Source organism: Thunnus albacares, chromosome 13 (genome assembly GCF_914725855.1).
Source record: "Thunnus albacares chromosome 13, fThuAlb1.1, whole genome shotgun sequence".
NCBI classification, from domain to species: Eukaryota; Metazoa; Chordata; class Actinopteri; order Scombriformes; family Scombridae; genus Thunnus; species Thunnus albacares.
Genome location: NC_058118.1, coordinates 18220638 through 18241243, shown reverse-complemented (window position 1 = coordinate 18241243; position 20606 = coordinate 18220638). Strand labels below are relative to the sequence as shown.

Below are 20606 nucleotides of genomic sequence, written 5' to 3'. Positions count from 1 at the left end.
ATATTGTGGTATGGCTTTAACACAAATCATGCACGAAAGAGTGCTGCTTCTTTTGGTTTGTTTACAAAAATGTTGCTGCCGCCCATTGTTACTTGTGTCTGCTCCACCACAAGGACAAAGACTGTATGTGTGGGCAGAAGAAACAATATTATTTTGTATAACTTACATACTGTAAATGCAATATCAGGTGGGAGGAAGCTATAATTTGTGATTGAAATAGAGTTACAGAAGGTTTACAAGCACTTACTTGATTACATAACCTCGTTGGGTCCTCTTCAGAATATAAATAGTACAGTAGGCCATGGAAACATATGAGTGTGTTTTCTTCTTTCTTGTTAAACCGAGATGAATCATCAACATTTTTTTCCAATCATACTGCTAACAAAGGTCAGAGTTTGCTAAAAAAAAAAAAAAAAAAAAAAAAACAAGTAAAATGAGAGAAGAAAGGAATATCATAAAACATATCTGTCCAGATTACTGTGTACATTCTGCATTTGTGATAGCCTTGAGGGTGAAAAACATGTAAACAAGGTAGTGAAAAGCAGTTCGGTGTTGACATGCTCCGTCACCCCAGGTAACGCGTACGGAGTGAGGGCACACAAGAAAATAACAATGGCAACACCAGTGTCAATGAACTGTCTTCCCTTCTCTCCCTCCACGGGGCTGCGCCTTTGAAGACAGACATGAAAACCGAGCCAGGCCACAATGGGGCCCCTGAAGGAGGTCCCCTAGCAGATGCAGCCACCCGCCCTCCCCCACCGTCTGCTCCCACCGGTCCCAGGCCCCGAAGACAGCCCCGAGGCTAATCGACCAGGAACACAATAAAAGAAGCAGCAGAGGCAGCCAGCGCTGAGTGCGTATGTCTGTGTGTGTACAGATCAAGGAGGAAGAGAGCATAACAAAACGATATTTATCAAGCCACTCTAAATACGTGTAATCATCTAGGATCAGCTTGGCCTTTTACACACCTGATGAGATGTGTGTTTACATAATGCTGGATACTGAGTAAAGATTTGGAACTCTTGTTGAGAGATGTTTGACGCAGTCAGTATTCTTTGGTTGACAGCATAATACCTGCTGTATCCCATCAGATCAGGAAGAAGAACAAAGCTGGTGTGATATGGTTGAATAACAGGTCAGGTTATATTGCCTTGGGGGTGATTCTAGCTCATTTGCATACTTGCAAGCATTACCGCTTGGGATTTAGTAGCTGATAATGTTCTCTATAACCAAAACTAAAGTCAAATAAACCTATATATAATTTTATTCTATCCTTTATTGACGCCAAATGATATCAGTGACAGCTTTAAATTACTTTATTACAAAGCGTAACTGTGAATTTTTGAGGTTGCTACTGATCTTCATATTTTTGTGTCCTTGTGCATCTCTGCAGTGAGGTTTTCTGAATCAGAAGAAGGTAACTTATTGAGATTTTGCAGAAAAACATTACTCTTAACTCTACTGGGTTTACCTTAAGCTAGTTATTTAAACTGTGACAACAACTTTACAGATCATATCATCATGGCACGGGTTAGAAGCACAAACCATTCCTTCAGCCATCCAATCATTCCAGAAATCAGAGAGTGAAAATATGATTTTAGAGGATATCAACTGCAGCCGGTTTCAACTTATTATATTAGATATTAAGTGCACTGCAGTACATGATAGTATATCCACAATCTCTAAACGATATGTTTGGCTCTCTGCAGTGGTAGAATGCAATTAAGTTAATTTACTCAAGGACTTTACTTAAAGTCTCCTCCCACTTAAAAATTTATTTTGCTTATTTTACTTCACTTGGATGTTCGAGCTTCACTGTGCAGAATGATGTATGTGTGATGAGTTTGACACTAGAAAGTTGTTTTCACATTCGTCTGCTGAAGGAGAAACGTTTCTCTGTGCTCACCTTAAATCTGAGTTTGAGGCGTTTAACTAAAAGCAGGATTTGTGACATCAAACATTTTGTGTCTTGTAGTTAAAAAATATTTGCACATTTATAGATTCTGAATTTTTCAATGAGGGCGAAGGAGGAGATCCCACGCAGAGTATTTTTATATATTATAAAACATGTCTGGAGGTGATCTTTCAACAATTTTGACGTACTTGTGCTTTTTAACCAAAATGTATGATCATTTTCATTTATGAAGTCATCAACAGTATATGTATAGCAGTTTAAATGAGATTTCCCTTTACTAGCTACATAGAAGGGCTGCTTACACACCTATGTGTCAGTAACTTTTCATACCTAAAAGTTAATTTTGCTTGTACTCGAATAAGATTTGGAATGCAGGAGTTTTACTTGTGAGAGTATTTTTACATTGTGTTTGTGTTACTTGTACATTGTCCAACAGTCTATAAAAAAAAATCACTATGCGTTGCAGTGACCCACTGAGCATGCAGAAGTTTATCTTCTCATTGCACAATAATACATTGATCTGAGAGTCTATTGTCCTTGAAAGTCCTTCAAGAAAAGCATGGGAGGGAAGGTTATACAAAGTATTGGGAATATTCCAACTGTTCTATAAAAAGCAGTGTTGAAAAGGAGAGTGATTCTCTTTATTTAGTAATGAGGGAGCCACGGTTCAGTAACGCACATACACACAGCTGAACGACACACAGAGACCCAACCACCACCAACAGCAATCCTCCCCATAGCTCTCACATTGCATCAAGTCACAGAGTGACGGCTACATTGTCCAAGGCAAGGGGGAAAAGAGTGGTGAAACATGTTTCTCTCAGAGAGCTCCTCAGTCAGTCGGGGAACCAGCTCACCACAGCCAGGCAGAGAGCATCTACAGAAATGTATTTCTGAGGTGCCCCGATTGGTTGAGTGCACTCCACGAAAACAGGGTTCTTCAGAAGTTCTTTGTGAACTGAATGATTTACAGAATCATTAATATTTGAACAATCATTTGAACTTTTAAACGTTTCCGCATTGCTTTTTCAAAGGCCATCAGTGCTTGTGCACACACATAAATAACAAAATACTTAACTGTGTGGTTCCCCACGGCCATGAAGTAAATAATCGACCGATCACCTTGTTTAAAGCAGCAAGTTCAAAATTCTAAGGCTCATTTGATATATTTTCATATATTTATTTTTGTATTCTACAATTACTCTCTACAAATATTTTCACCTGTTTGAATTCAATTAAATTTGAAACAGTTTCATTTATTTTGCAGTTAAGAATACATTTAAATTTTAGTTGCATTCAAGATCTTCAGATGACTGAGAACACTGTAAGACTTTCTTAAGAAGTCAGTTACTTTAAGTGAGTGAGTTACTATGATGAGCATGAATATTTAATTTTTAGTTATCTAAAATGCCATACAGCAAAAAGTATTTGCATACATGCTCATGAACAATGAGATTTATTTTTGTGTACACAGAAGAATTGCATTTGATAGCTGAATGATACAATAACAATAAATATGCTGTTCGAGTATATAAAACTTTCATTGTTGAATACAATGAACATTAATAAATAAGCAGGTTATTTGATCACGTTCAGGTCTGGACCACATCAACTTCCAGTTCTATCTCACACAAGCTCCGTCCTCTACTGGACTCTATGGGTAAAACTGTCTTCCAATCATACGCACACAATCGCCCACTGAAATTTGCATGTACGTAGCTGGCCAATCAGGACGCATCTATCAGTGTCAGCACACTATATGAGCATCATCTCAGTGCTGCTCAGCTGAACAACTGTTCATGTACTAATCAACAGAGATTTCTGCACACACAGTGCCTCCAATTATTACATTACTGCCTTTATTATACATCTGCAGAGTTCTCACAAGCTCCTCCTTGTCCTTCGATTGACCAAAGTGTTTCTGTTTAAGGATCTCATGTACTTTGCAGAAGGACTTATGTCTGTATGGAGCATAAGCAATAATGTATTAGCTTTTAAACATAAACCAGGCAAAGGCTGTGCAGCAAAAATACATGCTGCTAAAATCTCTATGAATAAAGGAGGATAGATCATTGTTATGTAATACTGAGAAGTATTTAATTGACCCATGTCCCATTTAATTTCAAATTATAAAACAATAAATAATTGATTACATAAAACAAATACATCAAAAAAGTAATTATCTACAGAGAGCATAATTTTTATAGCTTCTGTGGACTTTGCAATTGACGTTATTATAACGTATCACCCTTCAGTTACTATCAGATCATTTATAGACCCAAACAAACAGGATCGTAGCTACCACTGAGGTCATGTCCTCAGTAATATTTCTGGGAATTATTTTAGACCTTAAAATTTGATACTTTTTAGGCCAAAAGTAAATAAATTAAAATATTAAGGATTTTGTATTTTGTGTAGAGGAGGCCACCACATAAGGGCAATACAATTTACAGAAAATATAACTGAAAATAATTTTTTTGATTTATTTTTTAATACTCTCTCTTTCTCTAGTCTCATGTGGGTGGGGTTCTGCTTGTGAAATCTGGGCTCAAGACCTCAGTATTTCTAAAATCCTGGCTATGTAGTATGTGTCCCAAATACAATATACTGGTGCTACTTTACAACTGCAACACTTACATTACCTTAGTCAACCAGCTTAGCACATGAACTACAAAATTTCATCACCTCACATTTTCAGTCAGAAGCAATATATCTACAAATAATTCTGCAACACAGAACATTGAGTTAATTTGGTACTTCTGGCAGCCTTTTTCTGATGTAAATGTTTTATATCTATCTATATATCATTACATTCTGAACTGGAGCTATATGTTTGGTTGCCATATAAGGAACTAAAACATTCTAACAGTCACTTGAGTTGGTGTGCGATGGGTGTTTTACAAGTAAATAAATGACGCAACATTATGAGTTTACCAAGAGAATGGCAATTTTGACCAACATATGGTTATAACTGAAATGACAAACTACTGTATAATTTCCTATCTTTTGGCATAACACACATTTGTATTTTGTATACACTAAACTGTTTCTGGCTTTAAGTGGGATGGAGATTAAGCAAGAACAACTTTTGTTCAGCACAGTTTCATAAGTCATGTATCAAAGCTTGAAGCCGATACCATTAACGCCCTGGGAGGAGATAGCGTTTGTTCAGGGTCCAAAATTGGCGTAAAGTTGTACTTTGATAGGCTTATTGCGGACTTCCTGTTGGATTTAGGTCAGGGGTGTCAACGTATGATTTGTAGGTCTTGATGAGATGAATAATTGAGTTCGATCTCTCTACGACATTCCTATAGGCCATGGCGGCCATATTAGTGACATAGGTGGCGCTATAGAGCACATTTTGGCACTTTTGGGGTTAATTTTTACATTTTAACAAATTTTTCACCAGATCTGATGTGCGTGCTGAATTTGGTGAGTTTTTGAGCATGTTTAGAGGGTCAAATTTAGGCTTGAAGTGGCGTATTAATAAAGAAAGAATAAGAAAGAAAGAAACACACGAAACACAATAGGGTCTTCGCCCCTTTGGGGCTCAGGCCCTAAATATTCTACTTACAACAGAGAAGGACGTTGTCTGTTAAGATGCTCGTCCTTGATCTGTGAGCAGAAGTCAGATATCACGATGTTAAAAGACTTGATTTCCTTCCTCTTTCTCATTATCATGAATACTTCCTCTGTCATGGTGAGACAATAAGTAACTGCAGCTGGGCACAGAAAAATACTCATATATTTGAATGGAGAGTGTGAGCGAACCCACACTTTTTCGGACATTTACTGTTTCCACATAGTTTTAGGTACAAACTTCATTTGAACTTTAAATGAGTCACGAGACTTTGACTTACAAATCTTGAATTTACATGTGTTTTCTATCCTTTACTGTTTGAGGCATGGCGCAATCGAAGGGCTTCTGATGTGGATCATGATTCACATATGGCTGCAGTGATTATGTTCCAATACAGCACTAAGCAGCAGCAAGCCGACATTTATTGCCAATTTGACAAATTATTTTATTGTTGTAGCAAAGCTAGCTAAAAATGAAGAGGAGTCATTTTAAACATGAGGCATAGGTTTAAAATACTTTGGACTGACCGCTAATCGGCAATAGTGAAGCCTCTTGGATGAAGGGGGAAACACCTTCAAATCTACTATCTATTCATTTTGTAATGCAAACCAAGGCAAGGGGCAAACATAGTTTTCTCTCATTAAGTGGTTCTACAAACAATTTCACATAAATAAACTATTTCATTGTGTTTCAACACTAGTCGTATAGAAAAAGAAATTAAAGCTGCAAGCAGCGTTGAACGGACCCTCGCGCCTTTGCGCGCGTCAGGCCGCGGTGCAGTCGAAGGGCTTCTGTCACGGGCATGTAGATGTCTTCAGACTCGGGCTGTTTTCAGACGGTGCAAGAAGGAGATAAACATCACTTCCTTTGTCCACTATTTTGCCTGCTACTGGGGCTGCTTTGCTGCAATTTCGTAGGGGGCACTATTCAGCCAGGTGCATCACTGATAAAATATTGTCATGTAGACGTGTTCAGGCCGGGACTCTTATCAAACATGTAAAGTTAAGTACAGACTGGTGCATGTACAATAAAGTTATAGCAACTTCCTCTGTCATGGTGAAACATCAAGTCTCAACGGTAACAGAGATGAAAACACGTCTTACCTCGATGTCGGTGTGACCAAGTAGGCAGAGCCAAGCTCAAGCAGGCTGTTTTTGTAAGCTTGCATGATGACACGTTATCAGGCCATCACGACGCCCAGTAATGGAGCCACCAGTAGCACCAATCACGTCCATAAAATGGCGTTTTCTGTGACTTTCTGGAAGCTGACGAATCACAAAGCTTGTCTCCATGGCTCTGGACATCTGCTTGATTACACTTCGTGTCTGTCGTATGTTTAAATGGTCGGTGCCACGAGTACTTGCTGGACAAGGACGTGTAACTTTAATTGTCTGTTATCTAACATTGCATGAAGAAGTTAAATATCATTTCCTGTGTCCACTATGTGGTGCTAGAAAACACCCATTAAATAAACATCATGTCGCTGTATATCAACTGAAGAGCACACCATGAAAATTTCATGTGAATCGGATGATGTTTGTCATATAAGGCTGACTTGCCCACAGCTGTGTCATCACAATTGTGCACTTTTAACCCACATGACCTGGTCAAAGTTTGATTGAAATGTGTACTGTCACAGGGCTATACAGTGCGAGTATTTCACTGGCATTTGTACCTAAAAATAGATATGTGCGAAGTGGAAAAATAATTTACTCGCACACTGTGCGTCTGCAAATTACAACCATAAGACTATATGAAATGCTAGAGGGATTTAAAGTTGAAACGATGGATACAGAAAGTGGCGACGCTAATAAGGCTAACAGAGCGTTAGCTGCAGCATGACCGGAAGGAAGCATAACCAGTTAGCCTCCGCTCGGCTCTCAGCTAGCTCCGGCTCTCTGTTTGGATCCTACCGGACCACCGAGCCCCGGTTTGTCATTCAGGTTAAAGTGGGAAGAACCAGGAGGTCTGTCGGTCAGTTAAGTGAAATGAAGCCTGCGGAGGAAACACCGGGACCATCATGGTGAAACAGTCAATGGGGGAGTTGCTGTGTTCGGCTGCACAGATAGGAAATCCGTCGGCTGACAGGATATACCACTCTGTTTGAAAAAACAGCCCCGGCTCTCTGTTTGGATCCAACCGGACCACCGAGCCCTGGTTTGTTATTCAGGTTAAAGTGGGAAGAACCAGGGGGTCTGTCGGTCAGTTAAGTGAAATGAAGCCTGCGGAAGAAACACCGGGACCATCATGGTGAAACAGTCCATGGAGGAGTTGCTGTGTTTGGCTGCACAGATAGTAAATCCGTCGCCTGACAGGATGTATCACTCTGTTTGAAAATACCTTTTCTTCTCATCTTTTTGGTTTATAATAGCGGTTGGCAACCAGCATATTAGGTACATTATAGTCACCCCACGCTTCGTACTGTGGACCAAAAATTAAATCCTACACATTAATCTTGTCCGTATAATAAACTCAAAAAGACGAAAACACTGCTGCTCCACTCACTTGGCATGTTCATTAAAGTTATAATGCTGAGCCCAAAAACTCATTAGTGCAATATATGATTGCAGGTGTAATAGTGTCTTCAGCCAAGTGGGAAAAATATGTGCTATATCACCATAACCAATCAGCAAAAATGAGAGTCAAAAATTAATCATGTTAAATAAACCTGATCTCAATATTGAGGAAAAATAATCGTGATTATGATTTTTGCCACAATCATGCATCCCTGAAGACAACATAAATTTTGATTTATATACACACACACACACACACACACACACACGCACACACACACACACACACACACACACACACACACACACACAAACAGTTTAAATATGTAATGAATTGTTTTCTTTAATAAACTGTTACTTGAACACTTTTCATTGTGCTCCTGAATTTCTATGTGTGCTCCAAAATTTATCATTTGTGAGCACATGTACTCCTTCAGAAAAAATTAAGCATTGAACACTGCTTTCAGATGTGTAGAAACAATAAATAACTGCAGCTGGACACAGAAAAATACTCATATATTTGAAGGGAGAGTGTGAGCAAACCGCTAGGTGCTCAGGCCTTAATAGAGGAAAACCTGCAGTACAGAGCTACAAAATTTAGTTATGATTTTATTTTTCTACCGCACTTTATCACTTAACAGTCACCCTCACTCCATTTTTCCCTTCCCCTCATAGGTCATCCCCACTACCGATTATACATATAAGACCTACAATTATTGTAAAATAAATTATATTGACCCCAAACTTCATACAAAGTTTGTATAAATGTACTGTATGTATATAGACCTTTCTGCTGTATCCTTCAAAAATGATCTGCATTTAACCGTGACACCCATCCCCCAACTTTCTTCCCTCCTTCTCCCTCTCAGCTGGAGAGAAGGATTTCAGAGTACTCTTCTTGTGAAATATCCTCAGAAATCCCATGACTATGGCCAAATCTTACATTAAAAATCATACTTAAGTAGGAATTTTCGTCGCAAATCCATTGATACAGGTTTGAAAGTGGTGTGACTTATAGTTTAGACGTCAGACGCCCCAGTTTGTCCATGGCCAGAGATTGCCTCCCCATTGGTTTACATTGTAAGGTGCGATGTGGCACTCCTACTTTCGGGGCTTACAAAATCTAAACCATTCGAGTTATTACAAAGTTTTTAATAACTTTTGTTCAGCACAGTGTGATAAGTCATGTATCAAAGTTTGAAGCCGATACCATTAACGCCCTAGGAGGAGATAGCGTTTATTCAAGGTCCAAAATTGGCACAAAGTCATACTTTCATGGGTGAATCGTGGACTTCCTGTTGGATTTAGGTTAGGGGTGTCAGCGTATGATTTGTAGGTCTTGATGAGACAAATAATTGAGTTTTGGTTCGATCTCTCTACGACATTCCTACGGGCCGTGGCAGCCAATTTAGTGACATAGGTGGCGCTATAGAGCACATTTTGGCACTCTGGGGGATAATTTTTACATTTTATCAAATTAAATTTGGTGAGTTTTTGAGCATGTTTAGGGGGTCAAATTTAGGGTTGAAGTGGCGGATTAATAAAGAAAGAAGAAAGAAAGAAAGAAAGAAAGAAAGAAAGAAAGAAAGAAAGAAAGAAAGAAAGAAAGAAAGAAACAGAACAGATACAAGAGGGTCTTCACCCCTTTGGGGCTTATTAAGGCCTGAGCCCCAAAGGGGCGCAGACCCTATTGTATCTGTTGTGTTTGTTTCTTTCTTATTAGGACCTGAGCCCCAAAGGGGCGAAGACCCTATTGTATTTCATGTGTTTGTTTCTTTCTTATCATTCTTTCTTTATTAATCCGCCACTTCATCCCTAAATTTGACCCCCTAAACATGCTCAAAAAAAAAATTGGCACGCACATCAGGTCTGGTGAAAAATATGATAAAATGTAAAAATTAACCCCCAGAGTGCCAAAATGTGCTCTACAGCGCCACCTATGTCACTAAATTGGCTGCCACGGCCCGTAGGAATGTCGTAGAGAGATCGAACCAAAACTCAATTATTTGTCTCATCAAGACCTACAAATCATACGCTGACACCCCTGACCTAAATCCAACAGGAAGTCCACGATTCACCCATGAAAGTATGACTTTGTGCCAATTTTGGACCTTGAATAAACGCTATCTCCTCCTAGGGCGTTAATGGTATCGGCTTCAAACTTTGATACATGACTTATCACACTGTGCTGAAAAAAAGTTATTAGAAACTTTGTAATAACTCTAACGGTTTAGATATGATAAGCCCTGAAAGTTGTAGTGCCACATCACACCTTACAATGTAAACCAATGGGGAGGCAATCTCTAGGCATGGACTTTGTGTCAAACAAATGCTTCTGATGTCTAAACTATGAGTCTGACCACTTTGAAACCTGTATCAATGGATTAGTGACGAAAATTCCTACACAAAACTTTGATTTTTAATGTAAGATTTGGCCAAAGTCCTGGGATTTATGAGGATATTTCACAAGAAGACTATTACAATCCTCCTCTCCAGCTGAGAGAGAGAAGGAGGGAAGAAAGTGGAGTATGGGTAAAGTCAGACCTGTCAGCCCAGGTCTGAAAACATCTACATGCCCGTGAAAGAAGCCCTTGGATTGTGCCACACCCCAGTTACTTAGTGTTTCTATACATCTGACAGCAGTGTTCAATCCTTACTTTTTTTTCAAGGAGTACATGTGCTCCTAAATGAAAATAACTTAGGGGCACACATATAACTTTAGGAGCACACTGAAAAATGTTCAAGTAACAGTTTCTTAAAGAAAACAATTCATTACATATATATTTACAATTTATTACATACATATTTAAACTCAGTGTGTGTGTGTGTGTGTGTGTGTGTGTGTGTGTAAATCAAAATTTCTGTTGTTTTTAGGGGGTGCTCGATTATGGCAAAAATCATAATCACGCTTATTTTTGTTCAATATTGAGTCAGTGGTTTTCTAGCACCATATAGTGGACTCAGGAAATGATATTTAACTCCTTCATGCAATGTTAGATAACAGTGAAAAACTAAAGTTGTCCAGCAAGTACTCGTAACAATGTACAGTTAAACGTACGCCACATAGAAGTGCAATAAAACTGGCTGAATAGCACCTGCTGCGAAATTGCAGCAAAGCAGCCCCAGCAGCTGGCAAGATAGTGGACAAAGGAAGTGATGTTTATTTCCTTCTTGCACTGTCTGAAAACAGCCCTGGTCTGAAGACATCTACATGCCCGTGACAGAACCCCTTCGACTGTGCCGTGGCCTGACATGTGCAAAGGCCCGTTCAACGCTGCTTACGGCTTTAATTAAACAATCAGCTGGAGTGGGTGCTCTACAAATTCTAAGAGTCATTTAGCATTTTTTTTCACGTTTTTATTTCTCCATTCTGCAAGGCTTTTCACAGTACATACCAATTACAAACATCCATCTTCTGTTCAATAAACATCGAGTTAAATTTGGGTTATAAAACACTGAATTGCCACTTAGCACACAATGAGGTCACTGCTACAATTATAATGCATTTAAAGATGAGAAGTGTAAATTGTGTAAGAAGTGAAGAGAGATATAAAATAGGTAATTTCTCAGCACAAGAGATGAAAGAACTACAATCTTCACTTTAAATGTTGTTCAACCATGATGGAATGAATCTGTTGAATCAAATCATCAAAAACACAAAAAATAAAAATAAACATGATAAAAACTACCCTTCAAATGATGACTAACTATTTCAATGCTGTATGATAGGATTACAATAAATATGTCATTCAAATATATAAAATACCCTTATTAACTTATGTTAAATACAATGAAAAATAATAAATATATAGATGTATATGATAGCACTTAGATCTGGGTCACAACTTCCTTGTTTCATTTTTCTACTTGGAAAGTTGTTCTGAGTTCAGACCTGAAGACAGACACTTCATCAAGTCGCTATAGTGACTGCTATGCTGATTAAAAACAGCTAACCTGACAGGTAAGATTAAATATTTTTAAATGACTATTACATTTTGCTGGAGTTAACTGTTGTATTTTCTTGAACTGTGCTAGCTATGTATCATGCCAAGGGACAGCAGATATAAATGAGCTTGAAGATAACTCAAAGGACATCAATCTTTGTAATTGTCCTGTGTATAGATGCTCCTAGTCAAGTCAACTCAATTTTGTGTAGCCCAATATCAGAAACACAGCTATACAACATCCTCTGTCCTTAGACCCTCGATTTGAATAAAGACAAGCTTCCTAAAAAAGAAAAAAATCCCAGGACAGACAGACGTGCAATTGACGCAGAACAGAATATATATAAGAATAAAATAAATAAAACACAATTTTAAAAAACCCAATTTCAGTAACAACTTATTTTACCCGTATGTTTGTTTTTTAAAGCATAAATAAACTTCAACATAAAATCATTCAATATCTGACAAATATCATATTCCTCAATAAATAGCTCTTTTTTTAAGACTTCTTGGAGAAATAATTAAAAAAGACCTCAGTGGAGTTATCCACTGTCTGCCAGTTGGGTTGCAGGTCTGGGAGGTATTCATGGGCGGCTTGTTTTTTCCCCTACAAGGTTTCTGTGCTGGATGCAGGTGGTGAGATGTTTCAGAAGACTAGGAATTTGAATGGTGGTTCCTGTAGAGTTCACCCCCTTTACCTCTTTGCATTCAAACTGAAAGACAAGTGATCAGATTGGTTAAGTGCACTTTTAATGATGTTCCTCAACATTGCCGCTGCATTTGCTTTAGTATAAGATCTAAACCTAAAATGTGATGTCAGAGGGGATTCTTACATTTTGGTTATCGATAAACATCTTCAAGTTCCTCACAATCTCCTTCACGTTTTCCTCCTTTTTGTGTTTATACAGTATGTCATGCACTTTGCAGAAGAACCTCTCCTGTATGGAACATAAGCAAGAATGTATTAGCCTTTAAAAACAAGCCATAAACGTAGCTACATATGAAATTATTCAAAATGGCCATTGCTATTTTCAATACAATGTCCTCTTCAGTTACAGTGTTTTCTGGTGCCTATCTGGATACAAGACTATACGTCAATAAATACTGGTGCTACTGTCAAAGACATAACACTCTCCTCACCTCACATCTGTCATTGCCTTCAGCCAGATGAGACACATCCTCCACAAAGAGTCCCTGCATAAAATATCAGAAAAAATAATTACTTCAGGCAGCTTTCTTTCTGACAAAAATGCTTGAACAAGATAAATGCATTGTTGCAAAAATAAATGAACAAGCAACAAAACAGTTGTGAGTAATAGAAGAGGTCTTACCTTAGTGTCATTGTATTTTTGAGCCAGGTCGATTATACGATTTAGGTTATATTCATTGTGATGAGGTTTGGCAACAGCTGGATTGACCAGCAGAGCCACAGCAGATACCAGCAGAAACATCATCTTCATGATACTAGCTCGGTGGTGGTTAATCTCTGGAAGAGGCTATATCAAGAATTTCAAGAAGCTCTTGAATTGATCACTCAATTGTCAGCTTGCAGCTTGTTCTGATGTCTTAGTTGACAGCACAACATTTATACTTGCTTTGCCCACGCCTTGGCCGCGTTTTTCCCCTCATTACAAAAAAGCAAATGCAGTGAGTCTGCAGTGTGTTTGAGATAAGATGTTTGATTACACTGTGGTTGACAAGCTACTTCGTCAAAACTGAGCTATATTTCTCTGAACCGGATACTGCTTCTTGTCATAATAGTAAAGAAAGGAAAGTCAGACAGACATAAATAATAGCCTATTCACTTCACAAGTATTTTAATAACAGAAAGTTATGAGCTCACAAAGTCGTAATTTTGAACATGAAAATATAACTGTATCGACAAAGTGCATTATTATTACTTCATCTTTAAGCATAACACACCTTACTGTTGCCACTGCCTGCCATCACATGAAAGCTTTGTAAAGACTGCAGATACCAGTGCAATTCTCAAAATGATGATGTAAAAATCCATTGAAGGTCTCTTTAACACTTTAACAACTGAAGCAAGGTTTTTACAACTGAATATCTATGAACAGAACTACACATGCTTGAGTTAATTAGGTAACTGTTTCACTCAGGGTTTCATTTCTGCGTCACACTGAGGTCTGGATGCTGTTCGTGCTATAGATAAGGAACCTAACCCTTTGGTGTCAGTTTGTATATGAATATTTTTGTGTTTTCATGTCTAATCAAACAGCAGGGCCATCCTAAAACTAACCACTAAACCCAGTTGTGAACACCCAAATAACCTTTAAATAGGAGAGATCAGAAGATGTATTTGGGAAGTATTGAATTTATGGAATTCTTGTAGGCAGAAGCAATACAGTGTAGAGCACAAATTAGGTTTTAGTGACTGAACAGTGACTTTAACAAGAAACATTATCAACACAGGATGATTTCAAAGATGTTCAAGAAATGTCTTTCAAGTTGGACAGAGATAAAGACAGGACAGAGGCTGCACTTTGTGTTGAGGTGATAAATTAAATCTCAGGAATATTATCCAGGTTTGGGTAAGTTTAGAATTGTAGGTAATTTTCCATTGCATCAATAGATGGGACTGACTTGAAAGTAGATTTTCTTCATGCTTCAAAAACCCAGAAATATTGTATTATCATTTATTATCAGTGGTGCAGATGCATGCAGATTCCTGTTTCTAAACAAAATGATCTGAACATGAACTTTGATGAACCCAATGAAAGCAATCTGATCTATATGCTTTCTCTGTAGCTCCAAAACAGTTTGTTAAAAGGTCAGTGGTTTGCTCAGTGGAGGTAGGAAGAGAGGGAGGTGATGCTGCACTTTGTGATCTCAGAGTTCTGGTCCTGGTTCTTACGGATGCGGTAGAAGTGTTCGATGTAGCTGGACCGCCCCAGGAGTTCCACAAAGTCCTCGTCATGGGTGATGATCAGCAGCTGGAAATTACGCTGGCGTGAGCGGCTCTTAATAATTCTGCAGAGCAAGCAAGATGAAATAGGGATGAGGAAGTACATGTTACGCAAGACAATATAAATTTCATACAAGTCACACTATAAGTCACATTAGACAGTTTTTACTGGGTAATGCAACTGGTAAAACATACAGTACATCCCAGTCTATATGTAAAATTTTTGGCATGTGAGTTAGAGTTACTACAAGGAACTTTGTGTTTATTTTAGGGCCCCTGTGGACAAAAGTGGTTGTGTTTTCCCAGAATGAAGACATCATTTTGCATGAGCAACACCACCATGTGTTATAAAGATCTTAGCTAGCGTATGCTTTTGTTTTGGAAGTGAGTGAAAGAGTGAGCAACTTTTTTTAGGACTATTTTTCTTTTTTCTTTTTTTTAAATGCAGCTGTTTGCTGGATGCATAGCAGTGAGGTAATGTATCTATTCATGGCTATGTGAGATGAATCACTGTAATATGGCGATAGTGAAGATAAGTAAACTTTGTTTCAGTTACATTCATACACCTCGGTTGCATGTAAGGCTGCATTCACACCAGGTCTGGCAATGTGGCACGTTCCTATAGGGTTGCGCAGAGGTGTGGGTGTATTTATTTGTGATTTAGAATGTAACCACTGTGAAACAATCAGAAAATAACATTTTATGTCTCAGGTCACTCCTTTGTTCTTGCTGCACTGCCACTTGCTCTCTTCATTCACTCTCTAGCTCCCTTGACTACCGCTGTTCTCTCTGTCTCCCTTGTGCTCTCAGCTCGCTCTCTTTTTTAAAATGAGTTTCATAACCAGTTAAAAGTTCCTTGTTGTAACTTTAAACTAACCTAACTAAGGAACAAATTATTATTTCTTATCTCTTATGGTTTTACTATAGATTTGTGCTTTTCAACTGATATGATTCTGTTAGATAGCACCTCATAACATCCCCTGCTTTTGTAATTGGCTTAAGGCAGTAAAGTTCAGACTGACAATGGCATTCTGAAAAAGCTCAGGCTCCTCATTAATTTCAACAAGACACTGGCTACAGCTGAAGAAGGCAATAATACAGAGCTGTATGGCAAAAAAATTGTTTGTAACTCAACTTTTGCCTCATCACAGTCGAATGTTAAACTGAAACACTCTAATGCTACTTAAGCACTGACACAGGCAGATTTTTCCAGACTTTCCAAAATTCTCAAAGGAGTATAATTGCAGTGTCATGGACTTCCTGGAGTATTTCATCTTCAATGGTATCTATAGCAACAGACCTTTACAATTTGTTGTTGCAGAGCTTTTATCAGTCTGATAACAGCCTTAAAGTCAAAACAACTGAAGACACGGGTGAAGATGCTTATATATTAAAAGCTAGTGTGTTGCACGTTCACTGTGTGTGTTATTGTGAGGTCCTTAATTAGACCTAACTTTGATATCTTGAGAGTAACATAATGACGGTGAAGTCAGGGTCATTATGTCAGTCAGGGACACCACAAGTATATGAGTACATTGTATGTGCTTGTGTACTGACTCTACAAGGGCATGTGCCAATGACTCAATGTTCTCTCGGTCCAGGTTGGTAGTAGGCTCATCCAGGGCCAGGATCCCACAGTTCAGACAGAAGGTCTCTGCCAGAGCCAGGCGGATGATCAGGGATGCCAGCACCTAGACACACAGTCACATTTTGAAAGATGGAATGAACGAAACAAACAAACATATGAACTCTAGATATCTAGTGTTCCAATAAAATGACCTGAACTCAAGAAACTATTGTATTAAAAGTATTACAGACATTATTTATTTATGTGCTATTTCAAATTGATGTATGGCACCCCGTGTTTTTGAACTTGCTTACATCATGATTCACTTGAAAATTTATTTATGTGATATATGTGCTAATACTTGAGAAATACCGGTAATTATTTTCTCATACCTTCTGACCGGCACTGCAGCGTCCTCTCATATCCAAAGCTGTGTCTCCTTTCACCATAACTACTCTGTAGTTGTACACCCTTCGCCTCACTCCAGCGGACGAGTTCTCATCTACGTCAGACCTGATCTCCACGTATTCGATGTCTAGAGAGGATGTAAGAAGAAGTGGGGAAGCATCATGAGAGGGAGGGATTAGAAACTATGTACGACATACAAATTATAGATTTTTCTAGAAAATGAGACCCACCTTGACCCCTGTAGGTGCTGCGCCACAGGTCTCTGATAATCTTGTTGATCTCATCCATCTTCATGCTGTGGAATTTCATGATGGTTCTAAGGAAAACAGAAAGTAAACACAGATATAAACCCAACAGTGGAATAGATACTATGTTTACCCTCCCAAAAGTCAGGAATCTTCCAGACATTGTTTTGTTGGACGTCTAACTTAATCTGATTGTCATTTCCGTTTTGATTATGAATATAGTGACAAATTTGTCTTTATAAATATCACATTATACGTCAAATATAAAATTTATATTGACTTTTCTAAGTCAACCAAATTGTATAGCCTGTGGACAAAACCTTTCATTATGAGATGTACACCTAAAATAAAATGTTATGTCACACCACATACACACAAAATTTTGTGTCACTTAATGTGCCCTGGTGGGATAGTGGAAAATGTGCAGTGAAACAGGATATAACTGCGATTATAACCCAATGTACCTAATACTAGGTATCCCAGAGGAAGACATTTACATAATTATACCACAGATCATTAAAAAGTGAATCCACATAGAGCACACAGTGTGTGTCTCACAAGTATGCACGCATAAACTGCACAATTCAAACTGACACAAATGTATAAGCATCATGAAGTTTTAGAAGTTTGCTGATACATGACAAAGATATATGTTGATGTAAAAGATACAACACCCGCCAACTGGAAGTTGCTTTCCTGCATACCGAGAAGCATTTTGTCTATCATCTAGCAAAATGACGAGAAACTCTAATGTGGTTTGAAAACACCAGAGTGATAACATATAACCAATGGCTCTTCATTTGCAGCCCATATATGGCTTGAATACACAAATAAAGGACTCCTTATTCATACATCTGACCTATTGTATCTTTCTTACAGAACTGCTTATGAAACAGACGGAAGTCAAGGATCAAAACTTCCTATTGGAATTAGACTTCAAAGAGACAATAATATGATGTGAATTGGTCAGAGGTTGAATACACAGATTTTGTTTGCCAATCTCCTGGCAAAAACTACATCTTGTTCACAACAGAATATTTTGAACAAATCAAAGTGCCAATCAAAGGAAGTTCATATACATTTCTGAGAAACTGAATAGCACAACTCACTGTAGTCTACCTAGAGTAGTGAATCCTCATAAACTGAGAGTCCCTACTATAATAAAACTAGTGAGGGAGGCTACTAGAAGGCCTACTACAAAGTAATAAGGAGCTTCATGGTCCTATGTCTGAGTGGGAGACAACATGCACACAATCACTGCACTTTTCTTTAGACCAGTGTTAGAAAAAACCTAATTACATTCACTGTGATTAAGTGCTATATATATGTTTATGATTGGGAGGTTGCAGCATGAATCTGGGTAGGGAGAACTTCACTTCCCTCATTGCCACCACTGAGTTGCCATTGAGCAAGCCTCTAAAATTGCGTTCAGACCGACATTAGCCCTGCCTAAAGAAAACAGTTCTCTCATTCATTTAAATAAAGCCACTATTTGTCGTCCAGCAAAAAAGCTAGACCAAGCTACACATTGCAATGCAGCGTCATCCTGTAAGGTGCAGCCAATCAAATACATGCAAGTGGCACGTTTCAACTGTTAACCTAAAGATTTTTTCAGAATCAGTGTTGTGCCAGCAGATAAAATCATTATGACGGAGATAATTTTCCATATCTGTAAAATTCTCATGATTATGAAATGCTGGGCATCTTTAAACTCATCTGTCTGTCTGAAACAACACACCCACTGCTTTGTTGGAGGGGAGTTTCTGAAAAAGAGAGTGCTGCTGTCAGTGAAACTTCCCAGATGACGAAAGATTATCAAATCATTTTATGTCCAAAATATTTGATGAAAACAAGTAGGTGAAGACATATGAGATTGCAAATATACCAGAATCTATATTTTAACTGTAAGTGTAATATACAGTCTTAACAAAATTGAGAAAATGAACAACTGTCAAGCAATTCTAATACAATGGTCCTGAGACCCCTAGCTAAATGTTTTACTTTTGAGCGTGTCCATTGGGCATAGACACAAAATAGTTCCACATCAGGCATCAGTATTAAGTTTATGGGGACAGGGATTGAGTCAGGGAGTTTAATATGCAGTGTGCTATCTGATACTGCAACCATGTTTTCAGGTTTTCTGCTGTTTACTGCAAAAAATAGATGACACTTCAATCCTTCTATTTTAACTACTTGAATGTTTTGAAAACTTGATATTGAATTATTGAAGTGTTTTTTTTTTGCACCAATATTTCAATGGTGCAGAAATTTTGTTTGTCACATCAACACCAGAGAAAGTATTTGGTTCACATACCATGGATGTTTTAAGAAGAGCTGGATATGGTGCCGCCACTCAGCCTTGCAACCAATTTTTCGCAGAGGCCACTCACGATATTGCAACGAAAAATCCCCCTGCGGCCCAAAAAGCATTTTCCCCATAGACCACCATCTTAAAAGAGATGTCTATAAAACTATTGACAGGACACCTTGAACTGCAAACAACGTCAATTATGACTCTTTCTATTATGAATTTTTGATCCCTTAAGGTTTTATATTTGTAAAACTTTCCTTGAGCCGAGAAAAGCGATTTAAAAATCTGTGATGTCATCACAATGTAAAGTCTATGGGCCAAGCGGGAACTTGTGGGCAGGGCCAGCGGGGGAAACAACACTGCCCATATTCAGTGGGCCGCATAACGCAGAAGCAAACTCGGAAGCTGGAAACTTTTTTGGGCGTATGAGCGAGCTGAGCAATTCCTATGGGACTGAATGGGTGCCATTTTTAGTCCGGTATCCAGCTCTTATAATTCATCCATGTCACACACTTACAGTGACTGCTCAACCTGCTGGTAACTTGCTTTGAACATGCATTCTGTTTCAGTATTATGTGGAATATGTGGAAAACTGTACACTAGGTATATCAAACAAAACTGAAATGTCTGAGAGTGAAATATGTCTTTTGGTTTTAAATGAAATGAACAGAGAGCTGGAAGATACTATTTATTCTTTTTTGTGGACTTATAAAGGATATGGCTGGTGATTTTCTATATTTTTCTTATTTTTTAACAAATCTCATGTGCTTGATCAGCTTGATTTGTGTAGCTCATCAATGAGCTACACAGTTGAACTAGGTGATATGTTCCTTGGCCCGGAGATTACAGTCCTGTTAGTTTGTTTAGAAACAGCTCCAAAACCTAATAACAGTGATCACATTTTTAGTCACCATCTAGCTTGTTGTGCTACATATCACAACCTCTCGACTTTGTACTACATTGTTAAGAAGAACTTCAGTACAAAAGTTAAGAGGTTTAGCTGCAAATTTCGCTGTTTCTGGGGAGTTAACAGGACAACTACAATGTTTACGTCTACATGTTATAAAATGCGATTTAAGCTTTTTGTTTGTCTGCAGATCACAGTTTTATAGGTTCACTTTGATAAGCAAACAATTAAATTACAGACGCACTCAGATGATCAGTTTTGACTCAGTCATTCTACAGTACTTGACA

At 38.2% G+C, this 20606-nt stretch overlaps 1 protein-coding gene and 1 long non-coding RNA gene across 4 annotated transcripts in view; both read right to left on the bottom strand.

Annotated features, from left to right (window-relative positions):
* The window catches only part of LOC122995908, a 31119-nt gene extending 23589 nt beyond the window's left edge, over window positions 1-7530 (bottom strand). For 2 of the 3 annotated variants that reach the window (XR_006406877.1, XR_006406879.1), the window contains exons 1-3: window positions 6599-7524; window positions 5490-5530; window positions 248-398 (exon numbers count right to left, since the gene is read on the bottom strand). This is a non-coding gene — a long non-coding RNA (uncharacterized LOC122995908). Of the gene's footprint in view, window positions 1-247; window positions 399-5489; window positions 5531-6598 lie in introns of all 3 variants that reach the window. The other variant, XR_006406878.1, reaches the window with a different exon arrangement.
* Window positions 7531-13755: 6225 nt separating this feature from the next.
* rad50 (RAD50 homolog, double strand break repair protein) overlaps window positions 13756-20606 on the bottom strand; it is a 31861-nt gene continuing 25010 nt past the window's right edge. Inside the window, exons 25-28 of the mRNA XM_044370504.1 lie at window positions 17087-17172; window positions 16841-16983; window positions 16439-16572; window positions 13756-14946 (exon numbers count right to left, since the gene is read on the bottom strand). Coding sequence (XP_044226439.1) covers window positions 14760-14946; window positions 16439-16572; window positions 16841-16983; window positions 17087-17172 — 550 coding nt within the window. The 3' untranslated portion in view covers window positions 13756-14759. The remainder of the gene's footprint in view (window positions 14947-16438; window positions 16573-16840; window positions 16984-17086; window positions 17173-20606) is intronic.